The sequence below is a fragment of the Lissotriton helveticus genome, chromosome 3_1 (genome assembly GCF_964261635.1).
Source record: "Lissotriton helveticus chromosome 3_1, aLisHel1.1, whole genome shotgun sequence".
NCBI lineage: Eukaryota > Metazoa > Chordata > Amphibia > Caudata > Salamandridae > Lissotriton > Lissotriton helveticus.
Window position 1 is genome coordinate 810,382,983 of NC_136061.1, and position 23,793 is coordinate 810,406,775.

A 23,793-nucleotide genomic window follows, 5' to 3' on the forward strand; every position below is an offset into this window, starting at 1 on the left:
GCATAAACTTATGGTGGTGGGTGATTTTAATATTCACCCCTGTGGAGACCCTAAATATGTACGTATGGATGAGCTGGGATGTGCATGGATGCGGGGATTCCATTTTGAGCATTCTACCCAGGGGGATGCAATGACCAATTTGCTCAACAAATTTGATGTCACTAATGTCTCTATCTGTCCCCTCGATTAAAGGGCGAGGTGTGGGATCCTTTATTGATCATATTTTGATTTCATCCACCTTTCAGTTTGAATTTTGCGGGTTCACAATTGTGGATATTTTTTTTAGCGACCACAACCCCCTCTGTGTGTACATGGGAGGTAGGTTGTTGCTAACACAAGATAGTGTGGTAGTACCGGGCCTGTTAAGACTTACGGATGGAAAGCGCCGCCTAAAAAGGTCACAGATATCCTCGGACACTTCTATGGTGAGGTAAAAGTCTCCTGTGCAACTGAATTAGCATTTTGTGTTTCACCTGGCTCCTCTCCAGGGGGCGTTCTTAGTGCTTTTGATGTTATTAGCACCAAGATTGGGGAACTTTTAAGCGCTCCCTCACATAGGACCTTGTCAACTGATCCTAGATGGTTTGACACTCTTGCTCTAGGGCTGCGAGAAAACTGAAGGAAGCCTTAAAAGTTATCCCAAGAAACCAACCCTTAATTTGTGTCCGTCGAATGGAGTATAAATGGGCTTTGGCCACCCGTAAGGGGAAATTGAAGGAGGAGACTTGGAGAGACTTATTGGAGTCAAGTACCTTAGGGAACAGTTCGAGATTCTGGGGCATTGTTAATCGTCCATTCTTCGAGAAGGACAGGGATGGAGAATTAGTTGCCCATATAACTGAGGACAAATGGGTGGCCCATTTTAAATCCATCTTTAGGTGCCCTATAGATCAATTACAATACCATGGTAGGGCTAATATTACCGCCCCTGTGACTTTTGAGCAGTAGGAGGTCGAGGCAGAGATTTTAGGGTTGACATGTAATAAAGATTCCGGCCCGGACGGCATCCCACCAGACCTTTTTAAATCAAACCCACTTTTCTGGGCTCCGGTACTGGTGGCTGTGTTTAACCCGGCAGCCAGGAATGGCTGTCCGGCTTCTTGGGCCACCTCAACCATTGTGCCAGTTTTTAAGAAGGGTGATCGTAATAGCACCTTGTGCTATAGACCGATCGTTCCTCTTAATTCCGTGGTAAAGGTTGTGGTGGGGGGGGGGGGGTGTTATTGGAAAGATTAAAAGTGGGTAAGGAGAAAGTGCCAATGACATCAATTTTCTCTTATCTGGGGGTTTTAGTGGATGATCGCCTGAACTTGGGGGCCCCTTATACAGAAAAAAGGGGGAAGTTACAAGGGTGAATGCTGCTAATTTCAACTTTGCTGCTAAGATTGGGTAAGCGCCCAATGCGGCGATGTTGAAAATATACGAGGCTAAAAGTGTTGCTACTGCCAGCTATGGGAGTGAAATTTGGGGGTATAAAGCCACAGATGCCTGCAGGTGGTGAACACCTTTTTAAAACGTCTTTTAGGGGAGCCTAGTGGAACACCAAATTTGGTGGTTCATGAAGAAATGGGGATGCCATATTTATGCGAAATACTGGCTTTGCGTCCTCTGGTGTTTTGGATCAAATGTTGGTTAAATAAAGACTTTGCTCTTAACCATCAGATCTTACGGGAGAGCATAAGCCTCGATCACATGTTATGTATAACGTGGCTGAAATACATCAAGGGTTGTTTTGCAGAGCTGGGTCGTCCGGATCTCTTTTTAAAGCCTGATTCAATCACTCTGAAAGACGTGTAGTTTGTAAAGAAAACTTTTATTATCTTGAAAAAGTTCGAAAGAGATGAGTTAGAAATTTGAAAATCGAGTGTCCATAAATTTGTGATGCTTAAAACAACCCCTTCTATAGAGCCATATCTTTTGGGGCCATTGTCGACCTATGAGCATTTTTTATTGTCCAGGTTTCAACTGGATTTTTTCCATTTACTACTTGCTATTCCATAGGGAGGTGCAGAGGTCAGGTGTTAGCATCCTTTGGCTGCGACGGTATGTCGCCACAGGATTTGCTACACTTTGTTTTTATGTAAGTTTTATGAAGTACCTCGTAGACATTTTTAACTCCCCTTTTAAAAAAGTTGAATTTTATTCAGGTTTGTCCAGCTCTTTTTTACTTACAGCTGTTGAAACCAGATTTTATACTTTTTATAGTGGGTTTCTTGAAATCCACATTGAGACTTAGGACTTGTATGGATAGTTAGTTCCCCCTTGACGATGGTAGGCAACCTCCGTCACCATCTTATGTAGATGATTTTTTGCCATTGGGCATTTGTTCCCTCTTCTTTTGTGTGTATATAGCTTTTTAATGGGCTATTTCCCTTGAATTGTATGGTTTATTTGTAATATGGAAATGTGTAACTTTTATGGTTTTATCTTAAAGCCGATTAAAGTTGTTTTTTGATTTGATTTGATTTGACACCATATGGTGTATATGTATCCTATTCCGGGTCATGCTTGAGCATTTTTGCTTTGTTTCTTGTGATTCATTTTGTGGGTGACATTTAATAGTACTCCTATTTCTCATTTAAGGGGGTCTGTGCTTTTGTAACATGTTGGTATCACTAAACTATTTGTTAGATAACCAGATTTTGAGTTGTGATGCATCTTGTTTTATTACTGCTGCCAAGTTTACCACTCTATTTTATTTTATTTTTTGCAGGAGAGCATTTTGGAGGGACTGAAACAAGAACATTTAAATGAACAAAAGTGCTCTTGTGCAATTCGAAACCTTCTTCCTCTCTATGGCACTGCCGTAAGTAATGGTTATTTTACACCTGGTAGCGCAATGAACTGGCATGCGTTGTCTGACTAAGCGTTGCTATAAACAGGGCCAGCCCTATTTTATTATTTGTTGGGTTAATCTGGAAGTGGTCATTGAAAGAGCTAAATCGGTTAATGCACGTGCAAAAAATACTTTTCTTAATTTATTAATCTCCGATTCAGAAATTAGTGGGTCTTCAAACCATTCTTTTGAAGTCGTTACAATGAGTGATACCTTGAATTGGGTGGAAGTCACATTAAGTAAGTGTTCAGTCAGTAACACTAATTTAATGGGCACTTCTAACAAAACACTTTCCAGAGATGTATTTAGTACAGATACATGTTTCCACAGAAGTATGGGAACACTTGGAACTTTCAGAATTATATAAAGCAAGAAAAGCACTAACCAATATTTTCAGTCATGCGCTTACTAATTATTCAGAGAGCTGCCTTCAGCATACACAGTGACGGATTTAATAATCGTGCATCTATGGAGGCCGAACTCTCCAAGCTGCACTGGTTTCCGCTGAAGCAGAGTCTTTGCTTCAGAGCCTTGTGCTGCTGCTACAAGGCCATCACAAATAAGGGCCCTCGTTATTTGCATTCCTTTATTAACCCTTAACTCCCATCATGGAACCTCAGATGGCTAGCATCCCCAAAGAGAGTGGCATTGGGGGCAGCTCTTTTAACTACTTAGTGCCCAATGTTTGGAATTCTCTTCACCTCTCCGTCTGTCGGGCAGCATCGGAATCTGATTTCCGGAAGAAGTTAAAAACTTTGGGGCAGATTTACAAGCCCCTTGCGTCACTTTTGCATCACTTTTAAAATGGCAAAAGTGATGCAAAAGTGGCGCAAGGGGCTTGTAAATCTGCCACTTTCTATTCAGCTTGAGCTGTTGATATGATATTAAGTGGCGCACTCGATCCCAGGGAGTCAGGACCTCGGCGCTGGGACCCTTCGTTTGAAGTAGCCACGTGCCTTACACATCTCACTATTCTTTTTTATTATTAGTAAATGGAAGTCTAATAAAAAGTTGTCTTTCTACTTTTCGTTCGAAACCAGCAACATATGTGGAATATCGGGAACCCCGGTTCACAGAAGGCTTAACTGGAGCTTTTCAATGGATTTTTATTTTTTGGGTCCTAACATTTTGAACAATTGAGACAAATCATTTTTGTATGTTTCACTGCAGATGGTTTAAACTTTCTGGGAGATGTCATGTCATAAATACTATAAACTGTGCAATCATAAGAAGTATAGAGAGTGGGATTTGGGTCACTCACTTCCAGCCAGTGGCTTTTATGTAGTTTCAAGGTTGTCGATCAAGGCCCAGACATTTTGCAAAAGGCTACATTGTCCCATTAGGTGTTGTTAATAGGGTTCAAGTATTCCTACTCCCCTTGCACACTCCTCATCACCGCCCTTCCCCCACCTTCCCTCCCAGACTCACTCACTGTCACCTCGTGCTCTCCTGTATATTTCATGCTCTCCAGTTCCTGTCAGTGCTTGCTCTATTTTTTGTCACACCAAGTGAGCACTTACTCCCCTCCATCACTACCTGTCATCATTCGATCACACTCACTTACTTCCCATCATCCAGCCTTCCTCTCTCCCCAGCATTCACGCTCTTCCCCATCTCCACGTCATCCTTGCTAGATTGTCAGGGTGAACTGAGCTCAAAAGGCAATGGCTGCTGATATATTGAATAGTAAATTAGCAATACTGTCCTGCTCATTTAGTATTCAATATCCTAACAGTCACTGCTCTATACTCATCAAGTGTGCTGTGCGCCAGATGCAACACGGTTCTCGGTTGCTTCCTCTGCAGATACTTCTGCACAGATGGCTTGAACACACTGTTCTGAATACTTTAAAGTGATACATGTAGTCCAGGGTTTTGCAAGGCAAGCTGAGGTAAATGCTCTTTTAATAATGTGGTTTCCATATGTGTATTAGATTTTAGTAATAGACAAGCTAAATATAAAATATAGTCAGGGCCACTTGAATTATGTGGCAGGGGAGGACAGAATTATGCGGCAGGGTTAACTAAAGTGTGCGGCAAGAAAAGGCAAGTTATGCAGGATAATCAAGCCAATTTTCATTATTTTGTGATTTTTACACTTAGTGATACTGCATGGGCATAGATTTCATCTCAGTAGTACAAGTTTAACAACCAAATACAGAAATATGCAAGTGAAAGATGACCAGGTAACCTTTGTGAAGGACCTTCCTCTGAGCCTGAAAACGTCATCTTGATTTTAGTACGGTTTGATCCATTTGCGATAGATCAATTTTGTTTTGTTGAAATCTCCAAATTATGGAGTAGATTATGGATTATGTGGCAAATGCAGCAAATCCATAATGCGAAGAAAACCGCGCTGCAGAACCACAGAATTTCAGTGGCCCTTAACATAGTGCAATGCATTGTTTATAGTCAGGAGAAATTTTTATATTTAATGTTACTGTTGTACAAGGCAAATGTTTGATGTTTTCATCGCAGAGTCTTAATGGTCTGAGAAAATTTGCTATGGGCAAGTTTGTGCATTGCTGGTCATTGTACATGCTGAGTAGAAGGAAAGAAACGAGAGAAAAAGAGTGGAGGAAAAAAGAGAGATATATAGACAGAGTGAGTGGGTGTTGTGTTGATTATGCGTTGGCTTTGAGTGTTAGGTTGGGTGTGTTAGAGGTTTTAGTAAGGCATATGTGGAGTTTGGTGCAGTGAGCTGTGTCGTTGCATTGTTTAGGGTGGTTATCATTTGTGCAGCCGGGTCTGGTGGCTCAGTGGACTAAAACAGCCACTGCAGGGGCCAGTGTTTGACCTCACGGTCACAGGATCAAATTCCGGCAGGTCCACTCAGCCTTTCATCCATTTGAGGTCGATAAAATGAGTACCATTGAGTTGGGTAACAATAAACATCTGTTATTCAGCGCCAAGACACCTTCGGGTAATCGTGTGCTTTACAAATACACATGTTATGTTATGCATATGTACGTCCAACACGTCCCGTAGTTTACAAGAGGACTATTGGCAGTATTTCTTTTGCTGTATGTAGATTTGCCTTTTGATAAAGCAGACCCAGGCCCATCATGTGTGATGAGAATTGTTCTTTTATTTCTTGCTTTAAGAAAGAATTGTTTAAAGTCCTATTGTTGTTAGTTAGTATAAGAGAAGGATGTCACGACCTGTGATATTCAGAGTGGCGATGTTGTGCCAAGGCCCTAGGATGACATTAATAGATGTAGGGTAATGTTTGTGTGAAATATACCATATATAGTTTTCTCTATTTCTTTCCAGAATGTTCTGTTTTTAAAAAAAGTTTAAATAACGTGTTCTAAAGTACCTGTTGCTTCTATTCTTATCTAGCACTTGTCACTTTCTATTGGACTGGTTTGAAACAGTTTATCTGGTGTCCAGTATACTGTGTATAAAGTCCAGAGTTTGCAGTGCGTTACATTCTCCTCCTAGTGGAGTACTCTCATGTGTCAGATCATGACTCATCTGATTGCTGTTGTATGCGTCTGGTGGAGCACTTGTTCTACTTCATTCAGATGTCAGGAGTAATTTGTTGCTATTATTCTAAAGGTTAAAATTCTATATTTGCGGCTGCATGATGTAGTATGGAGATTTTCTATTTTTTTTATGGAGGGATAGGATATCCGAGGGATAGTTTTTTTTCCTGTTTTCTTAGTGATGCTTTGATTTTGAGGAAGTCTTAGAGGTTCAGGTTCAGTAGATGGTATGTTTCTTGCAACTGAGTAAAAGATTGAGGATTCTCTGTGATCTCATACCTTTAATTTGTAGATTCCCTTTCTCTGTCCAATTATCTCACATAGAACTTTTTCCTTCTCTCTTAATGTGTGGGTTTCCACATAGTGAGGCTTGGTTAGAACCTTTGAATTGATGTTATAGTATATTATCTAGGTTTTAGAGGGTTGAAATTTTGTCTCTGCTGATGTAATAGGAGTGGGTATTTATTTTAAACATTGACACAGGTAAGCAAATATGGTTTAGCAAATTACTTCGACATCGACTCATGGTGGGAAGTCGTCTCTATTGGTTACTGCCCACCATATTGCTTGTTTATTTAAAAATGCAGTTAGCAATTAAGAAAGTTGGGAAGGTTGACAACACTGTATTTTTGATATGCTTTAAGTTGTGTAAGTAATACTCTAGCTTTCATATTTTTCTGCATGAAGTCGGAGATCAGCTTGTCTCGAGTCATATAGACGTCTGTAGATAGTTGGATATGGAACATACTAGTAATAACATATACTAGAGGTGTGGTAATTTTAATGCACTGTATTCTGGCACACCAGGTGATATACGTAGTAGACCATGCATTTAGTGGGTTTTTAACTTTATAGGTTTGAGGTTTTTTAGTGTTGACAGGAAGAATGGCGCTCAAGCTTATTATGCGTGTGTTAGCTATGCTACGTCTATGTACAGAGCTACCAGGTTGGAGGAAAAACACCTTGAAACCCCCGTGGATATGCGAGTCCAGAAACCCACAAGTTCAAATGAGAGACAGATTCCATACTAGGTGCGCAGACCTGAGAGCGGGATGGACAACGGAGCGTCAATATCGCTGTCCACATCTGGACAATGATATGGCACAAGTGTTATTCCTCACCTCTTCTCATCCATAGGACTTCCCGCGTTTTAGGCATACCCGCCTCTCCCGCGCCGAACACTGGACGGTCTTCTATTGACTCAATACGGTTTCCCACATCCCTTGATGGATCTCTAGGATTGCATGCGCCTGCACTTCAGGTAAGCGGTCCTCCCGTCGTACGCCCTCCTCCTCCCTCCTTCCTTTTGATTCCATATTGACCCTCCGTTGTCCATCCCGCTCTCAGGTATGCGCACCTACTAAAGATTCTGGCCATTCTCATTCTCGTCATACCTCACGTTACTACCCAGCCAGGTTAGAATTATCACCGGCTTGCCGCCCTGAAGATGTCACGGGATAGCTCCCTAATGTGACGAAACACATGTCGGCTGGTTTCTTTTTCGTTGTTTCATTTATTAAATACATTCAAAATCATCCTTCTGGTGTGGACCACAGATTCTGTCTGAATACGTGATCTTTCATAACTAGATATGGATCCCAATTACGTGTGCCCGGGACATTGTCCTTCAGGTTTTTAACTTTGGTTAGCAGGGTATCCTCGATGTATTGTCTAGTCTCTTCTGTGTTACTTTGAAATGCTGTACCAAGATATTTGATTTGATTTGGTTGCCATTTGTGTCAAGTAATTTCTACTGTTGATGGGGTGGATTAGGTTAGTTAACCTCTACCGCGCTACCGCGTTTTCCCGCTGTGCGCTGATTTTTCAAAATCGCGCTGTTTATGACAAAGCCAGCTCGTCATCCGCGTAGCGCAGGTAACGGCCATGACGAGCTGGCTTTGTCATTAGCATCGAAGGGGTTAATGTGAAGACTTGACATGTATATCGATGTAGAGAAGATCCTGATGCTTCTCCATTTTATGTTTAAAATTTCTTATATGACAATTCCAGTTTGTTCGGAAAAGAACAAATATGTAATTTGCTTTAGCATCAACTTTATACGCCTTAGATGTAAATGTAACACCTTTGAAGTTTATGGTGAAGAGTAAGGCGACTCGTAATGGTTTAATGGTAAGTAGGAAGTGTAAGGTTAACAACATTGTCTAGTACCTGTACCAGTGTTGCTTTCCCAGATAAGTGGCCATTAACTCTCACATGAGCTGAAGTAAGTTGTATACAGCGAATACCATACTTGGTTAAAAGCTTTCCATTCATCTGTAAGATTTTGTTCTAGTGGTATGGCTAATATTTTTGCATATCTTTTTCAATCTAATTTGATAGCTCTATAGTTTATCGTTTCTAAGGGTCTTTGCCTTCTTTGTATACGACAACTACAGCCTCATCAGAAGATTTTCTCACGCTTTTCTGTTTTTCTTCTTTTATCAAAATTAGTGAATAGCTTATCCATGTGTTGAAACAGTGATTCCTGAAAGTTCTTGTTGAAGCCTGAAGGAAACCATCCAGACCTAGTGCTTTCCCATCTTTTAGTATTTTACTTGCTCTGACAAAGTCTTCTTTCTCTATTTTTTAATTAAGTTGGTGGTTAGGTATGTGAGATAATGAGGGTACATTTGTCAAGAAAGGTATGGCAATCATTTAATGTTTTTTTCGGGGGGGGATTATGTAGATTGGAGACAACGTCTTTAAGGCATTGAAGGATGTTTAGGGGTCCTGTTTGTGTGAGTTTTAAATTATTTTTTATTGCAGTAATTTGCTTTCTGTTCTCCTTGTATTTAAAAGGTTTGCAAGGACCCTTCTCCCTTTATTTTGTTCTATCCATGTTTTGCCTTAATGTTATCCACCCAGATATGAGCTCTGTTGCTGATTATTACAAAATATTCACATTTCAGAGGTTTTAGTTTGCATAATGTTTTATTGTCTTTGGTGAAAGCCAGTTTGCATTCTAAGTCGTTTAATTTCTCGAAATGTCCTTATTTTTATTGGACATATTCGTAATAATTATTCCCATAATTGATGCCTTTATGGAGTCCCACACGGTTTCTGAAAGGCTTCTGCAGTATTAATTTCTATTTAAAAAATCTTTAATGGCTCTTTGGGTGCGGTCTTGGGCTGGTTTGTCATTTAGTATTTCAGTATTCATTCTCCAAGTCCTTTCTATATGTATACTTTTATTGACTTCTATTTTGATCGAGATGCATGCATGGTCTAAGAATAGTATTTGTTCAGTTTTTAGGTTTGTCGATTTTTCAGTGAGTGACTTATTAATGTATTCTCAATTCTGAATAGTGTGCTGTAAGAGTGGGAGTGTAAAGTGATGCACTTCCGGTCAGAATGTTCAGTCACCATTTGTTGTTTACTTGGTTTTGTTCACTAAGGTTTCTCATTTGTGTGTGGGCTTTGTTTGGTCAGTATTTGCAGAAGGAGATTCTGTCTAATATGGTTTTCTAGGGAAGATTGTAGTTTATACCCCTCACCCCAAGGATTTTATAAGAATTGCTTTGTCTCATATTTTCTTATTGAGGTTCATCCAAAATCATGGGTCATATATACTTACAATATATAGGTCCTTATTGTCTATTGTTACTTTAGTGATCAGCCATCTTTTCTGTGATTGCACTCAGTTATCTTTATATTTGCTGTTAGATATAAGGGTTATCAACCATTTTTCTTTTTATTAGCTAGGGAACATATCGACTCTTGGATCCATTGTTTGTGCATGGTCTGGGATTCCTGGCAACCTATTTTAACCTCCTGTAGGATGGTTATGTTGCGTTTAAGTGTATATTAGTAATTGGTGATCTTTTTTAACAGGGTGGTTTAGACGTTTTGTAACGAGGATAGTATTTTTATGCATTTATTGGGCATCACAATTATCTGTTGTGCTAGAGGGAAAGGTCTTACACATAGTGAGGGTAGACCTTGTTTCAGGTGGTTCAGTATATTGATGATCATTCCTACCTTTTGTCTTACATTATGTGTTGAAGTGCCCGTGTGTTTCATTGCAGTTGTGTATGGGTCGTACAGCCAAGATAGTGTTAGACCTATCACTCTGACAGTAAGTAGGTAAAAATAGCTTAGAAAACAAGAAAAGAGAACAAAGGACAGATAGTAAGCATAAGTTTGGAAAGAAATTTCATGGTGCTATGAGGGTATAGTGATAACAGATGTTATAGTTGAGTATGGGTAAACCGATGTGATTCTATTTCCTTAAATGGAGTGGTGTCTTGATATTGATTAGCAATGAATTCGGTGTAGCATGATACTAAGGGGCATCCAAATGCTGTTGTGTGGTTCGAGTTATGATTTGATGGATTGATCGGATTAGATTTTTTACTTTATAGAGCATGACAATTACCCGAAGGCATCAAGACGCTATAGCCGGCCGTCCCGAGGTAAACACTGTAAGTTAACCAGAGAAAAGGAAATGCAGCCTACAGAGTATAAGGCCAGGTTTTGAGTGTTTTTCTGAAAGGCATCAGCTCTTGGATAGCCCTCCGGCATTGTGGAAGAGAGTTGCAGAGTCTGCTTGCAGCAACCGAGAAAGCTCTATCTGCCCATTTCTTCTTTCGGGTTCTTGGCACAGTAAGCAGGTTACGCTGTGCCAATCTGAGGCTTCTACCTGGAATATGCCAGTGATACATATCTTTAATCCCAGCTGGACTGTGGTGAAAAAGGGCCTTATTAAATGAACATATTGCTTTGAACATAATGCGCTTTCTGATGGGGAGCCAGTGTAAGGTCCCCAACTCCACAGTAGAGGATTGGCACCTGGGAATATCAAGAATTGTTCTAGCAAGCGCATTCTGTGCTACTTGCAGTTTATACTGAGGGCTATTATTTGAGTCCAGATAGAGGGAGTTGCAAGAGTCCAATCTGGACATGACCAGAACTAATGCAACCTGCTTTTGTGCTGGCAGGAGGATAATTGGAACATTTTTCCTAAGCATCCTTATGAGCCAGAATCAGGTTGTCGCAGTGTGATTTACTTGGTCACTAAGTGTGAGTTCAGTATCTAGGATTACTCTGAGATTTTTGGCCTTCTCAGCTGGGGCGGGACATATACCTAAGGTGTCTGGCCACCAATTGCTATTCCAGCTCAAAGAGCGTGGGCCAAAGAGTAACACCTCAGTTTTATTGCCATTTAATTTCAGAAATATCCGTCTCATCAAGGATATAGACTGCCTACATGCATTGAGAGAAATGATCTGCAGTGTCAGCAGAGTTCTTGGTACCAACACATTGATCTGTGTGTCATCAGCATATGATATTGCATACATACCAAAAGCCAGAATTATGGCCGCAAGTGGAGGCACAGGGGTTAAGAGCATGGGCTCAATGATGAGCCCTGCGGTATTCCACACGGCAGGGTGTGGAGACCTCCGAATAGAAATGCTGTAACAGCACCCTTTGTGAAAAGTTCCTAAGGATGGAGGACAGACGGGCCAGGACCTATTGTGTGATACCCATATCTTGAAGGCGATCAATCAGCATCGAGGGAGAGATAGTATCAAACGCCGCGGATAGGTCAAGAAGTCCCAAATACCAATGCAATGCCTTGCCCCCACTAATCGCCTATTATAATCCGTGGCTAAGATTAACGCAGTTTCAGTATCATGATGTTTCCTAAAACTGAACTGAGAGTTGCCCAGCCATCACTACTGTTCTGCAAATTCCATTAACACCTTGGCTGCTAGGGAGATTTTCCTGCTGTGCTGCAAACTCTTGATTCCCATCGTTCATGACAAGGTCAGCTCGTCATGAGCACACGAGCAGTGTACTGCATGACGAGCTGAGCTCGTCATGAGCATCGAAGGGGTTAAATGTCAGTTTAGATGTTTCTCGAGGATTTTAGCCGGACACGACAGCAGCGTGATTGGGCTGTAGTTTTTACAATCCTTCTTTATCCAAATTGTTTTTTGTTTTTTTTAGAAGGCGCCTGATCACTGCCTCCTTCCATCTCAGGTAATAACACCCGGAAAGAATAGCTTTATTCATCAAATTAGAGAGAGGTAGAGTCACAATACTAGCTACCATCTGTAAAGTTGCTCACGAACAGGGTTCCAGGTGTGACACAGATTTAATATTAAAGATATGTTGCTTCACCATTCCAGGGGTAAGGGATGGGAATACCAAGAGTAATTTCAGCTTTTGGTTCTTGGACTCTAACGTCTTGCAAGGGTCCGGCTCTCTATGGTTTGTTTGGACCCAGCCATATGCAAATCAGTTTTGCATGTGGGAACAATCCAGCCCGAACTGCCTGGTCAGACAACGCAAGCTGTCTGATGGAGTTGCTACACCTTGGTTGGCCTTGTCAGAATTGACACCAGGTCTTGAATATCTTCAGGTTCAAACTAAAAACAAATGAGAGAGGGTTTACTTTCTGGAATCCAGAGCTGACGATACGAACACCTGAATTTGCTGAAGTAACAACCGGTTATTCCAAACATCATATTACTGATGTTTTTTTGTTTTTTTTTAAAGTCATTTCCTGTCATCAAGGCTAGGGTTCTGTAATTCCTTGACTATACTATGACAGTACAGCAACAATATATGTAATTCTGCAAGGAATCTGTGTATTCATTAACCACAGTGTGTTGCAGTTTTAGGCCTTATGAAATGTGAACAGCAAGACATTTTGTGTACACTAACAGGTGATTACGACTCTAAATGACCCCATCGTTATGCCTGAGCTTCATTTGATGTGCCTCTGGGTCAATGGTTATTGCAGATCAAGGCGACATGGGCACCCCTGTTGTATGTTTCTAGAAATGTGTTGTGTTCTTTATGCTGTACATTCTTTGTATTCTGACTGATCCGGCAGTGTTATTGTTATAGTACAGGTTAACCAGTGACAAGATGTGTGTTCCAAATCATGCTGAAGGACTTGAATTGTGTATTGCCATAACAAGCTACCACAATGTTTTGTGACATCTTAAGATGCAACTGCAGGTGGCAAGATTCCACCTTCTCTGTTAAAGTTGGAAAATTACCTTCATAGATTGATTGATAGATCTCCGACATTTCATAAATACACTTTGATGATCCAGGTGTATCCAATTTTGCTTGCAAAGACCTTAGGTAAAATCTAGAATTCCTCCCTGAGCGACAAAGGTTTTAGGAGCATCAGATGATGAGGGAAGTTCCCTTTCCTACCCAAGATTAGAATTACTATTCCTGCATTGACTTGTGGACTAGGCTCAAGCAGTGTCCACTCATGTACACGAAGCACCTATAAAAAACATCTTTACAATGTCATAAATAAGTTATGAATGAATGAATGAACAGGTATTTACATAGTGCTCTGTTACTCCAAGGAGTGTCCTGGCGCTATGCACCTCTGTCCACGCACACGTAGAAGGCCTAATCAGTTTAGACTTGGTTAGTATTTTACTGAAGTAAGAAATATCTGTAATGCTCCGAATTGCAGAGGGAAGTTTGTTCTAAGATGACAGACCTAAAAAGGAGAAGGAACTGCCCCAGCCCTAGTGCGCCTATAGTGTTGGCTAAGAAAACTTTGGCTGAACAAAGGCATCTAGAGGGAGCATACAAACTAATGTGTGCCCTAAGGTATCCAGCGCCTGTCTGATTAAGGGCTTTATGGACCAGAATGAGAGTCTTATATAAGATTCTCTTTTTTATCGGGAGCCAATGAATGGCCCTTATGTGCGGAGACACGTGCCCTCTCAAAGGCAAGCCCAGGCGAGTACCTGTTGCCGTATTTCGGACCACCTGTAATTTGTTAATAAGGTAGTCAGTTAGGCTCAGATAAAAGGTATTGCCATAGTCCAGCCTAGGTGACCTCAGTGTCTTTATCACCGGTTTCCTGTCTGAGAAGGACAAATAAGGTAGAACATTTCTTAAGATGCAGAGTAATCGAAATAGGACCCCACTACTGTGCTCACCTGCGGTTAGAATGAAAGACCATCAGCAAATTTAATACCTAAATTCTTCACAGAGTTCACCTGACGCCCTGGAAAGGGGATTTTGGCTGGCCAAAAAGATTGCCTTTGATTCCTGGTCCTACGCTTCAAAAAATAACAGCTCTGGTTTTTTTTGCATTACATTTGAGCTGATGAGATGTTAGCTAGTGGAAGACAGCTGCCAAGCAGGTTCTAAAATTTTCACCAGGGAACCCTGCATTAGAGTCCAATAAAAACAATAGTTGTGTGTCATCAGCATATAAAATTAATTTTGCTCCCAAGGCCCCCGCAAGTAGAGCTAGAGGAGTAAGGTAGATGTTGAATAAAGTAGGGCTTGGAGCCAAGCCCTGAGGTACTTGCAAACCACACGTTTCCGACGAGAAAGGAGGGATGCTGACCCCTTGTCAAGGAATGATATCAACCAGTCTAAGGCTATACCCCCAGTTCCAATATCTTTGAAACAGTCCAGTAGAGTGACATGGGGAACAGTATCGAAGGCCGCTGAAAGATCTAACATTATCAGCAATGCCTTCCCCCCAGAGTCTAAGATGCTCCTAATGTAATCCGCCACCTCCACTAGTGCCATCTCTGTACTGAACCTTAGGCGAAAGCTAGACTGATTAGGATGTAGTAAATTGTTGCTTTCCAAGTTTTGGGAGAGCTGGCATGTTTCTCCAAAACTTGACTGAGCTGGGAGCAAAGATATGGGTCGGTAATTCGATAATTCGGCTGGGTCTGCTTGAGATTTTTTTTAGCAGAGGCAGGGTCATAGCCTGCTTCCAAGCCTGGGGTACCAGTGCTGATAACAGCAATTCATTCAAGCGTTTATTGACTAGAGGGTTAATAACTCTTGCGCCAAGTGCCGATACATTAGGGGGGCAAGGGTACACCGGAGAGCCCGACTTGAGGCTTTGAATAGCTATCAGGGAATCTTCCAGAGAAATAGGATCAAATTTGGAGAGACCCTATGGAATTCTCAAGATAACTTGCATAGATACTGTCTAAGCTCACATCCTCCGGAAACCTGCTGCCAGAGAGACTCCTGGATGTTCTTAATCTTATCATGGAAGAATTGTTGCAGCTGCTCGCACCATTCAAGCTGATGGTTCTTGACATCTGGGACTTGCTTCCGGGGACATAAAGTTTTGCACAATAAAACATTTTTTTCTTGTGATTTGTTCCCGGCTTGTTCAATTCTGTCTTCTAAATAGCCTTTCTTTACTAACCGGTCCTCCTTATAGTATATTTTTATGGTTTAAATCTCTTTATTGGTGTTATCAGCAAAAACAGGAAAGAGAGAAAAATATAATGTTACATCAGCATGACAGGGCCTGTTGTCTCCTGTGCGGTATTATTTATTAATTATAAAGTTTTATATAGTGCGAACAAGATCCCAAAGGATATCACAGCGCTTTACCCCTTAGAGGATCTATCTTCCGTTGCAGCCCCTAGGCAAGGGCAGTAGGGGCCTCGGGCAGTCGCAAGAGCCGTAGGTATTTGGATCTAGTGAGCTCCCGAAATTCCGATGTCAGTAGGGTCAAAAAGGGACCCCACAGTTTGGGAAATGATGCACCTTGGTTGGATAAGGCGAGAGTAATGTGTTCCATCCCTATTATGTACCTCAGACGATGCAACCAGCCTAAGTGTGTGGGAATCTGCCCTGTGCCCCAGTTAGATAAAATATTCTGTAGGGCTGCGCCCAGGGTTCGGTACTTTTGTCTGCCCGCCGTAACCTAAGAGGAATGGTAAGAGCATTAGGGAGCCCCAAAACTATGTAAGTTGAACATTTGGGAAGTTCCATGTCGAAGTAGTGTTAATGTCTGTAAGTACCTGCAAACAGTAAGCCTTAAGTTTCAGGCAGTCCCGCAAGACAGCAGCATGCCAGGTAGCCTGCATTGGTGCCAACACTCTGGAGATTTAGATGGGTTATATTTGTGCAGTCTGTATGATGTGTAACCAACACAGGCTAATGCAAAAACAACAGTTGATGGACAGAATGCAGAACAATGTCATACATTCACCTCAGCACAGAGAGCTGGGCCTAAATCCATCGTTTTCTTTGCTCACCATGCCATTCCAATTTGAACCCAGCCATATGCAAATCAGTCTTGACCCTGTGCCCCATGGGAACAGTCCATCCCGAACTGTCAAGCCAGGTCCTCCCTGGACTGGAAACAAGCATCCTAGGACCGGTTTCAGGCTTTCAGCCCTCATCAGTCTGGATAGCTTGATTCCAGTGGAATGGAGAGCACGGGACTCACGTCTGAGCATACCTGTCCCACTCGGGGTGACAAATGCAAAAACAACAGTTGATGGACAGAATGCAGAACAATGTCATACATTCACCTCAGCACAGAGAGCTGGGCCTAAATCCATCGTTTTCTTTGCTCACCATGCCATTCCAATTTGAACCCAGCCATATGCAAATCAGTCTTGACCCTGTGCCCCATGGGAACAGTCCATCCCGAACTGTCAAGCCAGGTCCTCCCTGGACTGGAAACAAGCATCCTAGGACCGGTTTCGGGCTTTCAGCCCTCATCAGTCTGGATAGCTTGATTCCAGTGGAATGGAGAGCACGGGACTCACGTCTGAGCATACCTGTCCCACTCGGGGTGACAAATGCAAAAACAACAGTTGATGGACAGAATGCAGAACAATGTCATCCATTCAACCCAGTACAGAGATCTGGGCCTAAATCCATCGTTGTTTTGCTCACCATGCAATTCCATTTTGAACCCAGCCAAATGCAAATCAGTCTTGACCCTGTGCCTCATGGGAACAGTCCAGCCTGAACTGCCAAGCCAGGTTCTCCATGGACTGGAAACAAGCATCCTAGGACCTGTTTCGGGCTTTCAGTCATCATCAGCCAAGATAGCTTGATTCCAGTGGCAAGGAGAGCCTCCCCTTTGGTTTTCCTTTCTTAACCAACACAATCTCCCAGTCTATGTCTGAGAGTGGAACAAAGGCGCTCAGACCAATCCCAGTGCTGTTCACATGCTGGGAATAGTATTCCCAGTATGTGAGCAGCTCTGGGATTGGGAGCTGGAAGCCTGCCCAGTGTGCAGCAGTTTCTGGACATCCAGGAGGTGAGGATCAGGAGGAAGGCGGTGGTCGTCGGAGCAAGTAAGTGCATTTTTCATTATTTACAATTCTGTTTTTGTGTGTGTGTCCCTCCCTTCCCCCTCCCTCTGCCTCATCACTTTGCAAAACGAGTGGCCGCTCCTGATTTTGCATTGGTTCTGGCCAATCATGGAATTACTATGCTCTGGAAACACACTGAGGGCACCCGTTTAGATGGCTGGATTATAGCTGTATTGCGCTGGGCGTCGTGGGAAAGGATTGCTTTGCTCCGAGAAGCAAATCAGTGTAGGAGACCCATAGAGTTTGCAAGAGCCTGGGACACCGTCTTGGCTGACTTTCAAGAGGACGGGTGCGAGAGTGAAGATGATGTTGCTGACTAGGGGTTCCCCCTACTGCCCACTATTTGTCCCTAGTGGATCCCAGCATAGTTGCTACCTGTACCGTTAGCTTGACTTGCAGCATTCCACTGCTGTGTTTGCCCACTGATTTTGGCGCAGGTCTTGTGTAACATTGGGTTGAGCACCATCATATAGTATTGCTCTATGTACACTTCCGGGTGGGTGGTTCCTTACTACTGTGGAGGGCGTGGGTTGATGGGTCTGAGTGCTGGTTTTTTGCTTGCTGCACTATTGGACCTTACTACGTCTTCTGATAGGGACCTTGCTTCATTATTGAATGCAGTTTTCCCATTGTATTTTGCACTGCTAATGGTCACCTATTGTACATTAGCTTATTGCTTTTATTGTATAATTAACAGTGCTGCTATTTCATGTTTATATTAATTAAACTCTGTTTTCACTATCACACATATTCATAACAACCTATGTGCATCAGGAAATGGTGTCACAGAAAACTACATTTTCTATTAATTCTTAATTTAGACGAGCCTCCCATTTAATTTCTTTTGATCATACAAGTCTGATCCCTATTATACTTCGATAGACTGATGTGGTCCCTGTGAGTAGTCTTGAATTCAATTTCTGTTAATACTTCCTACAATAATGATAATTGTCTCTTTGAATTTACACTTTGCGGATAAGCAGTGTGACTCTGCCTACCCTGCAGTGCTGTATCCACTTTAATTCCATCAATTTGCAGCAATTGCAGCAGTTTGTTTTCCTCTGAAATAAACACACCCATGATGTATACTTTTAAAGATCCCTGATAATGGACTTAAGTGGTCCACAACTTGCAGTATACTCATAAAAAGATTCCTATACAAGCTGTAACAGTATGCTAGGTCTGCACACACGTCCACTATAAACCTATAAAGTGTAAGTAGCTAAGTTAAACTGTATTTGCTACGGCATCTTAAGTACTACTGGGAAACAATCTGAAAGTGTTTGAGAGTGATGACTACAGTCATACATCCTATGAGTCAAATGCTTGTTTATCAGTTTATAATGATCAATCTGAAAGTGTTGGAGAGTGAAGACTACAGTCATACATCCTATGAGTCAAATGCTTGTTTATCAGTATATAATGATCAAACAATCAATCAATCAAACCGTATTTGTTCTTCGCTGCTATTCACCCCCAAGATTATGAAGGCGCTAGGTTGTTGGCCTCAGTCGAAAAGCAAAGGTCTTAAGTCTCTTCCTGAAGTCCGCCAGTGATTGTGATGTTCAAAGGTGAAGGGGAGGCAGTTCCAGGACTTGGCTGCGAGAGTTGAGAAGGAACGGTCTCTGCTGTGGCTTTGGCGGGTGCACAGTGTCTGTACGAGGGTGGCGGAGTGTAGGCCTCAGGATGGTTGGTGGTAGTTCAGGCAGTGGTTCATGTATGCTGGTCCTTGGTCGTGGAGGGCTTTGCAGGCATGCAATAATATCCTGAATTGGCATCTTTTCTGGACAGAGAGCCAGTGGAGGTTCTTGAGGTTTGGGGTGATGTGGGTCTGTTTGGGTAGGTTGAGGATGAGTCTGGCTGCTGAGTTCTGTATTGTCTGGTGTCCTCTCAGGAGTTTGGTGTTAGTTCCTGCGTACAGTGTGTTGCCATAGTCCAGCCGGCTGGTGATTAGGGCATGGGTGACTGTTATTCTCCTGCCCATGGGGAGCCATTTGGAGATTTTCAGAGCATGTAAAGAGTGTGAAAGCAGATGGAGGAGACTGCATTGATCTTTCAATTCATCGTGAGTTTGCTATCTGAGAGGATGCCGAGGTTGCGGGCGTGGTCTGTTGGTGTAGGAGTGGGTCCGAGTTGAGTGGGCCACCAGGTGTCATTCCAAGGGGAGGTGTTGTCGCCAAAGATTAGCACTTTAGCCTTGCCTGTGTTAAGCTTCAGACTGTTTGCCTTCATCCAGTTGGCAACATTCTTCATGCAGTTGTGGAAATTGGTCTTTGTGGTGGCGAGATCTTCTGAGAACGAGAGGATGAGCTGGGTATCGTTGCCATAGGAAATTATGTTGAGATTGTGAGTTCTGACAATGTCAGCTAGAGGTGTCATGTTGGTGTTGAAGAGGGTGGGGCTGAGGGATGAACCTTGAGTAACACTGCAGATGGTGATCTTGGGTTCCCGAGGTGAAGCAGGTAGGCGGATTCTCTGAGTTTGTTCCGTGAGGGACAATGCGATTCATCTGAATTTGTTTTCCTGGATCCCGATGTGGTGCAGTATCTTGCTGAATGTGTCTGGGATACAGTGTTGAACGCTGCGGAGAGGTCAAGGAGGATCAGGGCTGCTGAATCTCCCCTGTCGAGTAGGGTGCCGATGTCATCAGTGGCGACAATCAGGGTGGTCTCGTTGCTGTGGTTGTCATGGAAACCGGATTGGGCGGCGTCTAGTAGGTTGTTTATCTCCAAGTGTTCACTGAGCTGCTGGTTGATGACCTTCTTGAGGACTTTGGTGGGAAAAGGGAGCAGCGAGATGGGGCTGTAGTTCTGGAGTTCACTCGGCACGGCGGAGGGTTTCTTGAGAAGAGGTCTGACTTCTGTGTGTTTCCATGCATCGGGAAGGTGGTTGTGGCGATGGATGCGTTTGATGGTGGTTAGATGGCGGCTGATATCTTTATTCTCTGGGTTGAAGAGGTGGTGGGGGCAGGGGTCGGTGGGTGTTCCGTAGTGGATAGAGTTCATGATAGCTGTGGTGTTCTGTGTGGTGATCTGTTCCCATGTGGTGAGTGACTGTTCAGCGAGGCATCCGTTGGTGTGAGGAAGCTGTGGAGGTCGGTGGGTTGGGGCTCGAACTTTCTGTGTATGGTGGATATCTTGTCTTATCTTATCTACAATTCTTCGTCAGGGGTTCACTACAATGAAATGAAAAAATAATAATTCAACTGACTGCTCAACCAATCCTAAGTGTGAAAAGCCCCACTCGTTACTCTGCCTCCACTCACACCCTCATTAAACTTGAAACCATCCGATGTGAACTCTAAAAGTAAAACCCCCACTGTGCTCACATTCTTTCTAGCTCACAAGATAAACATCCTTAGTTTTACCCACATATACAGTGATTAATTACTCCCTTTCACCTAACAATTTACCTAAAGCTCCAAACCGCCCCCCTTGTCTCTCATTTACCTTCTCAGCGCCGCGAACGGCAGCATGACGTCATTTCATGTCCTCTTATGTCCTCTGAATGATTAAGGTGTTTCTGCTGAAGCCGTGTCATGCCTGTCCTAGTTCTATGCTATTTACTCATTCTTGCATTGTTTTCAGAACTTTTTGTAATCTGCTGATCAAAGTACGGGATATTAATGTGTGGATTCTGTTAGTTTTTCTGCCTTAAGTGGTGTACGTCATTGAGTCCGACATAGTTGTTAAAAATAAGATTTGCAGTTAGGAGAATCAAGATCAGAAATATTGTAATGTATCCAAGTGCCCTACTAATCTTACATAATGTTTATGAAAAAAGTTTTTAAGATTGAAACAATGCAGTTGATCCTGTCCTGAATGTAACTCATTTTTGTTGTAGGTGGAGAGTTTCATAAAGGTTGTGCATGAAGCTGACAAAAAACTTGCGGTGACATTGGAGAATCATTTTCCCAGTTTAAGAGACCTTACTTAGGCAAAAGAATTTCCTACTATTACGGAGCAGTAATTTTCATTACGGTTCATTCATCCGGATAAGAGCCTTCTGACAACCTGCAAGATACCTGGATGTAGCCAAATAAATATTTATGTATGGAATTTCCTATTTTTATTTGTCACTGTACTTTTCTTCAAGAGTTACTAGTAGAAACATTTCGGTGTAAACAAATAAGAGACTTCCTTACAGCACTGTACAGTATTAAAGGTCATATTTTGTATATTTATTTTCTGTTTTCTCCTAATTTCCATACATGCTCGATCTTGATGTTAATGATACAGATTATGTTTTTGAGAAAATTATCACTCCCTTTTGGCTCCATACATTATTAACATAATGGAATTGCACCACCTAGTGGTGGAACTAAAAACGTCTTACTTGCTACTGGAACTGTCTGCGTGCCTCCCTCGGTATAGATAGCCTTGCTTTCCATTGCCTACCTGTTGTAACCTTAGTTAGTTTATTCCTCTGCTCCCCGCACCCCCGCCCCTCATACTGCACTTGGTATGGTCCTATACTGACAGGCGAAGGCTGAATTAGAATGTTGAGAATTCTGCCTGTCCACGGCACCGACAAGCTGGGGGCATCGTTATTTGAACTCTTGTTAATAAAGTACTTGCAGTCAACTAATTGTTGGACCCTCCTTTATAACATCTTTGTGGCGACGAGGAGCGGAGGCTGTGTCGGGGACAGCGGATGTTCAACCCCTCCTCCCCCTCCCCCCCTCCCCCCTCCCCTGAAATATTGAGAAGCTTGATCGGAGAGAACTTCTGTGAACTTTCGTGGGTAAAAGGACTTGGCAGTATATAGGCGGAGGTCGGACATGGCGATTAAGAAAGGGAAGAGGAGTCTGGTGAGTTAAGACATCAGCGGTACATTCCCTTGCTGTGTGGGATGCATAATAAATCTTAAATATAGTGTACCTTTTAACGGTGGTGCCGTTCTGCCCCTGAGCTGTGCTTCTTCCCGTTTGAGTTTTGAAACGCGTTGAATTGGACGTCGATGGTGGTGGAGGTGTCAGTTTCCCCTGAAGCTCATCACCGGCATCTGGAATTTTTGGAGGTTAGCTTCGGAGGGGAGAGGCTGAGTAAATCTTCGCTCCCCAAACGTGTGAGCCGCATTGCATGGTGCAGAGTTGGCGACGTTACGAGGAGTGCCTGCTTCCCCTCAGGAGCGCTGTATCTTCACTGGCGTTCGCCGAGGTGGCGTGTGGAATATCCGACGGACGTGTCGGAGGCGGCAGAGCAGTGGCGCTGAGGAAGCGGGAGTTATCCAGCGTGCAATTTCTCAGGTACTGAGGCGAAACTTGGCGTGAGGCGGCTATTTGAGGTGTCGACGGAGCCCAATCCGTTTGTGCTGTCTGTGCTGGTTCGCATAGCGTTTGGAACTGAGAGTACTGCATCCTCTTTCAAGTGAGACCCGGACTTTGCTCGTTCTGTGGTGCACTGAACATCCCCTCACAGGAAGTTCCCACCTACTGGCGGTACTGGTTGGCTCTGAGGAGAAAATAAAGAAGAAATAAAAAGAGGACTCGCTGCACAGTTTCTAAAGAGGGGTTTCCACAGAGTTTTGTTTTTTTCTTCTCTTCATCACACTGTACTTTGGGAAACCTATGTCTCTATAGATCCTTTCTTTTTTTTTTTTTTTAAACCTTTATTGTACAGAAGGCGCTCACAGATACGGGCCTACAACCCACCGGGCCGGCCACCACAATAAAGAGACATACGAGGCAATACAGGAGTGAAAACAGGATTTCTAATAGCTCATATGAAGGCAAAGGCAACAAGTCTTCGAGCCGCCATCACGAACAGGATAAGAGTAGGTTAATTTTATAATAGAAAAAAAGGGGTTTCGCAGGATAATAACAATCTGTAAAGTCCAGAGGGCCGCGGTGGGCCGTGAGCAAGCCGAAGTTTCGAATACAGGAAATTACCGAAAGAACAATCACATTTTGGCAAAGGCAGAACGTGAGTCCCACATCAATAACTATAACAATCGCTGCTCAACGCCCTCCCACCACCACCATGGCACATAATAGTAAAACAGCGAAAAATACGCTTACAAAACTACAAGCCCTCCGTTACAACAACCCAGGAGAGGAAAAGAAAAATGGGGGGGGGAAAGGGAAAATAAGGGAGAAGGACATCGGAAAAAAGGAGGGAGAAAGTGAGGGCGCCGCGTCAGTGCACGCCCCCCACGGCTAACAAAGCACCCAATACTAATTCGGCACAAGGAACTAGTGGCAACAGGAGAAATGAAGGCGTAGTAAACCGTGACAGCCGACATACCAAAAGGGCCACGCCAGCACAAACACCCCGGGGGGCGACGTGCCGACACCGCGCCACGAAATAAGGGGATACATAAGAGCCATAGAACCAAAAAAGGGAACAAGGGAAGATACAATAAAACAGACCCCCCCACCACCCCGCACA

At 43.0% G+C, this 23,793-nt stretch overlaps 1 protein-coding gene across 2 annotated transcripts in view; it reads left to right on the top strand.

The window, feature by feature from the left end:
- Nucleotides 1–21,587, top strand: part of SAAL1 (serum amyloid A like 1) — a 268,183-nt gene extending 246,596 nt beyond the window's left edge. Inside the window, exons 13-14 of one of the 2 annotated variants that reach the window (XM_078681081.1) lie at nt 2,714–2,806; nt 21,248–21,587. In XM_078681081.1, the coding sequence (XP_078537207.1) occupies nt 2,714–2,806; nt 21,248–21,340 (186 nt within the window). In that variant the 3' untranslated portion in view covers nt 21,341–21,587. The remainder of the gene's footprint in view (nt 1–2,713; nt 2,807–21,247) is intronic. The other variant, XM_078681082.1, reaches the window with a different exon arrangement.
- Nucleotides 21,588–23,793: the final 2,206 nt, after the last annotated feature.